General features: G+C 36.0%; 1 protein-coding gene across 3 annotated transcripts in view; it reads left to right on the top strand.

Moving 5' to 3' along the window:
• Nucleotides 1-3,128: 3,128 nt before the first annotated feature.
• FYB1 (FYN binding protein 1) overlaps nt 3,129-6,434 on the top strand; it is a 54,735-nt gene continuing 51,429 nt past the window's right edge. The window contains exon 1 of one of the 3 annotated variants that reach the window (XM_085568141.1): nt 3,129-3,255. In XM_085568141.1, coding sequence (XP_085424267.1) covers nt 3,253-3,255 — 3 coding nt within the window. In that variant the 5' untranslated portion in view covers nt 3,129-3,252. The remainder of the gene's footprint in view (nt 3,256-6,434) is intronic. The other 2 variants (XM_085568139.1, XM_085568142.1) reach the window with 2 other exon arrangements.

The following is a 6,434-nucleotide window of genomic DNA, read 5'->3' as shown; positions in this document are numbered from 1 at the left end:
CTTTTGAACCCAGCAGACAATTACTGGAAAATTTGTTTGGAACAAGGAGGAAGGATAGTTCTCAAAGAGGTATCATTTGAAAAGGCAGCTAACTTGGGAAAACAAAAAGAAATCAGTGTCCCCTATGAGGAAAAGGTAACCATGTTAACTTAGCTATACTACTAGACATTGGAAGATCCCCTTGGAAGCAAGATATATGGAAACAGTTAATAATAAAGATATATGAGGGCTGAATGTTTTGTAAATACAGAAATAGTAGATGACATCAGATGAATGAGATTAGTCCCTTGTATAGTGGCAGTCCAGATCTGGAAGAGTCCCTTGGAACATTCTTTATCTTGCTCCTGCTCACCATGAGTGACTAAAGACTCTGAGTACCAAGATTAAACATCACAAGCAAAAGCAGGACAAAAAATAGTGAACCACAAAACCCTATCATGCTACAAAAATTAGATTAAAAAAAAGCTCTTCCCTGGTCCTGCCACCATGATTAGTCCATTCAGACCACAGAGTGGCAATGGGTTTCCACTAATTTATGTTCACATGTGCTCCTAGCATCCCTGCAGTCTTTCTGGGACATTTCAGAAAGCCTCAAAACTGTCGGGCTTTTAACTGTACTGTGCACCTGTAATAAAGCACCTCTTGGTGAAGATCTAGTGTTACTATCTCACAGTGGGAGCAGGAGAACTCTCCACCAAGAGTAGAGCTATCAGATACCAAGAAACTTTTAATAGAGCAAATCCTAAAGAGCCAGAAGTGAAAACATTCCTGCTTTAAAAAAAGTACAAAGAGGATGGGCCTAGGGTAACCTATCATAATCTAAGATTCAACACACAGTGTGAGCAGACATGGTGACCAAGCATCTTTCCAGTACAGTTAGTACTCTGTCTCTGTTAAGCAATTTTTTTTCCTAGCAGCAGAATTCTCTCAGTCCTGATATTAAATGTCTTTCCTAAATTGCTCATGTAGCACAAGCAAGCTTTACTGATCTTCCTTCTCTTCCTTCTCCTTCCTTCTCCTTCTTTCTTCTTCCTGATCTTTGGAAGATCATTTCTGAGCATGAATTAATATAAATGAATATAAATTATAACATAATTCCCACTTTAATCATAGTCAAAATTTACTTAGATACACTTGATTTCAATCCCATATTTTTTGGTACAAATACTCCCTCTTCCCTGATACTTACAGACTTTGTCATAACCTTTCATCTCCACTTGCTTAAGTTACCCAAGGTAAGCTCTTTCAGTGCCTTTCAGAAGCCAGGAAGTCCTACTCATACTGTAACTCTCCACTTGGTCACTCAGTATAGTTGACCAGAGCTGCACACAAGACTCTAAACAAGCCCACATCAGCCCTCTGCACAAATTCTTTTCCTGCCTCTCTCAAAAATAATTTGCCTAATCTGCACTCAAATTACACATACTTTCCACATGTGCATGTCGTGTTAGTGACTCATTGTGTCCCTGGCACAAATCAAAAAAATCTTGTTTCTAGCCTTAAGTATATGACTTTGTAATTAAAATCTGGTTGAGTTCTATCACTCCAATACATAAACCCTTCTCCTCCTTCCTGTGCAACTACTTGATTCCCCTCAGGATGAGAACTGCTTAGTTTAGAACACCTTCAGATAACATCAGTATAGCCCAGCTCTTGAACCAGATTCCTGGTGCAAGAACGTTCTCTTGAACCAGACCCAAGTAATGGATCATATAGGATCAGTCCCCTGACTGATGCCTGCAGAACACTGTGAGTAATCCCAATTAAACTCAGTAATTCCTGTTCCACTGAAGTGATGTAGCTTTAACCATCTCCTAGTCTACCTTACACTCTTTCTAATGGGTCACATCTTCTCCCAGTTCCTGCCACTTAAAATTCAACAAAGGATATCACCTGAAATACTCTGCTGAAATCTAGACAAATAAAGTAAATTGTATTACCTTTGTCTTAAATGCCAGCTAAACTTTGCAAAAGAGGTATTAATTTATTCAGATATAATCCTTCTTTAATGAAATCTACATTAGATGTAGCTATATATATATATATATGATGTTTTCTCATTCGAATAGTTTCTTCAAAATTGTTATTTTGTTTGAAAACAAGCATGTAGCTGCCCTGATGATTTTCTGGTTTTAGGAAAATAGGTAGTGTGTTTGCTAATTGCCCTTATAATTATCTGTAGTTGTATTTGCTATTACCTACATAATAGATTGTATTGATACATTCCATTGAAAGTTTACTAGAAAGCAAATGGTTTGGGACTTACAGCAATACATTAATCTTTTCAGTACTGCAGCACTGAGATTTTAAGGAATTCTGATTTCCCTAAAGAATGCAATTTAAACCTTGCTTCTGACACAGATACAGTACTTTCTGCTGTTTTACTATCATATTGATTTATCCCCCATTTATTAAAACTGAGAAGATTGCTTACTGAAAACTCAACTGATTTTTGTTTAGAAGTTAGACATCAGCAAAAAAGAGCAAAAGTATGCTCTTTTCTGTATTAGCCAGGACTTCACTCCCCTTCTTCCTTCTTTCACCTCTTTTCATTAAGCTCTTTGGTTTGGTTTTTGGTTTTTTTCCTAAATCTAGATCACTGAAGTTTATGGCCATATGCCCTTCTTCCTTTAATTTTTGTGCACAGGAAGTCTGCAGCACCACAAAACCTTTACACCCTGTCAGACCAGGACAATCCTATTTTTCTGATAGTATCAGCTATGAAGAGCTCAATAATTAAAGGCTAATTGATAGAGATGTAGTTCAGCTTATTAGAGATAAAATTCCTTCAGATATTAAACAGCCATGAAAGTCTGGGTCAGAAGGAGACACGTATGATGTTGACAGTGAAGCCTAAATATGTGTAAATTCAGGAACCCTGAGCATGAAAAACAAAACCAAAATACATTTGCCTTTTTAATTCAGTCAAAGTTTACTGAAAAGAATAAATCCATAATTTTATCATCAGCATAGAGCTGGTTTTCCTGAAAATCTTGGAAGTAATTTAATGAATGAATAAAACTTATCCTTCACAGTGGTGCAAAATAACCCAAACAAATACTGTTTACAATTCTGCTAGGTGTCTGATACTCTGCAAAACAAGAATATTGCTTATATCTTTTCATGTGAAGGTTGGATAGACCACATACACTCCCTAAATATATTCACAGTGAAGGACAAAGAACATCTTTTACTTCCTCTAATACATTTTACAGTCCTTAGCAGACTCGTGGGGACACAAAAACTGAAATTATGGTAAGTACAGGACTTTATTAATTTACTTTTTACTGCATGGATGCATTAGCACTAAAACTGGTGTGGTTGGGATTGTAAAACTTCAAATTTATTTCTAATAGTTTTCAAATCCTTGAATCTGGTTTCCTTCTTTTGAGAGCATGAGAAAACTTCTTTAATTTTTTAGGTCTTTAATAATCTGAACTGGTTTCTATTTGATTTACTGATTTTGGCATTCAATATTAAGGAAAACAACTTCTTTTAAGGCTAAACTGACAAATTAGTTTGTGTATCCAGAGGAGTTCTGCAGTCAAGTGTCAATGTGACACTAACTAAGAAATGGGAAGGGGTCATAACTTCTAACTAGATAAAAAAAAATTCTACTATCTTATTCTGCTTCAGCAGGATTTTGTAACTAAAAAGATAGGGGAATTTATCTGTATATCTTCAGTACATTTGGACGGGGAGTGTGGTGTGTTACTGTGTGTTTAGCAAACTGATAGAATTTATTTCCTTAGAAAGTCAGTTTCTTTAAACTCTCTATGTATCTTTTGTTAAGTATTTTATTAATAAATGAAATTGATAACTTCAAGATTAGTGATTTTACAGAAAAATGTTGCAAAGTAAGAAATCTGCATAACTTTTCAGGCCATCTTTGCTGTTGGAAATAATTTAGAACTCCTGAAGTAGTTTGTGTATACCATTTATCATGGTACCTATGTCCAATCAATCATCCTCCCCGGATGCAGTACTATTAAAGAGGTTGACTGGAAGCTGTCAATCCTGTTTCAAAAGAAAAATGGTGCCTTGTGATACTTAGAGGTGAAAAAGGTTGCCCATTGCAAGTGCTACTTGAAAAATGGTAATGTGAAATAAATTGAATAAAGAATGTGGTTCTCATTTAATAATGCTTTACAAAGTTCTGAGTGTTGTCTCTGAATTTGTCTCTGCTTTACACTATGATTGAATTCTTCCTGAATCCTAAGGAAAGTGTTTACTTAAGGGATAATTTTTTAAAATTTTAAAATATAAACCAGGTATTTTACTTTATTTTTGTTTTAATACCACTGTGTAGAATCAAGTACTAAAGGTCAAAATACTAAATTTGTTTAAATCAATAATTCCAGTCACTTGACTTGCTCTAGATTTTCATATGGATAAACAGAATCTGAATAAGGACTACCAAAAAAGCATCTTGCTGTGCTTCTGTCTGCTGATTTCTAGCTGCCACAGGGATTCTTTAACTTGTACTAGAATAGACCAAATATGTATGGATTATTCTTATTTTCAAGATTCTATATTTAAAATTGCACAGTTACTCTTCTGGCATGATTCAAGCGTCTAGCTGCTTTCACAAACAGATTAGTTTAGAAACAATATGCATGTGAATATGCTGATCACTGAACTCCTGCTGTTGCCAAATGCAGTTTGAAAATATGCAAAAATTTACAGTTTTTCTATTTTGATTAAATACTTTCAAATTTCCAGGCTGTTTTCCCTGATTCCAAATAAGAATGACAATTCAAAGTAATGCAAACCATGCATTATTCTTTTAGTCTATTTTCTTGACAATACTATATAGAACTATGGGAAAGGAAGTGCTTTTATCTTTGTATCACAGGCAACCCAAAAGCTTCACCAAGGAAGGAAATGAAATTTTTTGGCCCTAGTTTTGATGTTGCACAGGTGGAAATTCATATTACAGCAAAATAAGAAGAGAGAAGAAAAAATTAGGAGGCAAGCAAAACAAGTAACAAAATAAAGTAGAGTGAGGAGCACTCTAGGGAAGTTTGATTTGTGCCAGTTTTACACCAGAAAACAAACTTGTGAAAAAAAAAATGCATTCTTACAAAAAAAAAAATTAGTCAGTGAACCTTTTGAACATGAGATTTGGTATAATCTGCTTTTAGTTCATACAGGAAGAGATGTAGAGAAGAAAGTTAGGCCTGCAGAAACCTGAAAGTCAAATGAGGACTAAAACCTAGTATTAATTATTTTATTTCTGACCATCACCACAGAGGAAAGTTTAGATTAAACACTTGGATATAATATCAGATGATAAAATGGTAGAATTGCAATAATAGCTTCAGACAGGTGAGACTGAAGCTTATTACTACAACAGAAAAAAGTTGCATTTTCCTTTGATTTCAAGCCAGGACAGGCTGCATTGACTCCTGACCTAGAGAAATACCCCTAAATGTATCTGTCTTTTTGCAGTGATACTGGTAATTCTCAGATACACTCTAATAAGGAAAAAATTTTCAAGGTATGTGAATTCAGTAATAAATCTTCTGATGGAAATAAGGCCAGCCAAGGAACTTGACTGATCTATTTGGATTTACTCTTTGTTTAAACAAAAAAAAAAAAACCTACAGATTCTGTTCAGAAATACATTATATTATATACAATTATATGTTGCTTATAAAATACTGAATGTCTAACCACATTCAGAAGGAACCATCTCTTACGGAATTCTGTGAAGGGACTTCTACCTGCTTGCAAAAATCACTGAGATCACTGGACTTCTGACAGCCACAGAAGACCAGCAGATCTTGCATAACTGGGAACTCAGCAGACTGTTTAAATGGATTTGTGCAAAATACAGCTCTTAGGGCTAAGAACAACAAATTGCTCAGGATATTACTGTTTGTATTAAACATGCATGGGTTTTCTGTCCATCAAGCTGGACTGGAACATAAGAAGTAGAGAAACACTGAGAGTGATTTTTTTTTTTTTTCCCCTGATATTTATGCTATTTTCCAAAAATCTGTAAGCTATTATCTGCCCCAATTAAACAAAAAAAAAAAAAACACCAAAATTTTTTAAGTCTCTGTTTAAGACGGTAGGAGAAGCGCAGGACGGTAAAGCCAGACAGGCGGGCGGCAGCGCCCGGGGCCCGCGCCGCTCCGTGCGCGCGTGGTGCCCCCTGCTGGACAGAGGGACACGCTGCACCGCAGCGCCCCGACACCAGCGCCTGCTACTCCTGATGTCCCGCGGCCGGCTCCAGACCCTCACCACATTGCTAAGGAAAACCATTAGCAACACAGGCCTCCTGCTACAGACCATTCACACTAAAACCAGGCAATATTTCAGCCTATTTAAGAGATGCTGAATGAATCGTGACCTTTGCAACTTGGACAAAAAACACGTTTACAGACATGCTTAGAATGCAGAACAACAATACCTTTCCTATGATCTTT

The sequence above is a fragment of the Lonchura striata genome, chromosome Z, assembly GCF_050655825.1.
Source record: "Lonchura striata isolate lonStrDom1 chromosome Z, ASM5065582v1, whole genome shotgun sequence".
Lineage (NCBI taxonomy): Eukaryota > Metazoa > Chordata > Aves > Passeriformes > Estrildidae > Lonchura > Lonchura striata.
This window is presented reverse-complemented; position numbering and strand designations above follow the sequence as displayed.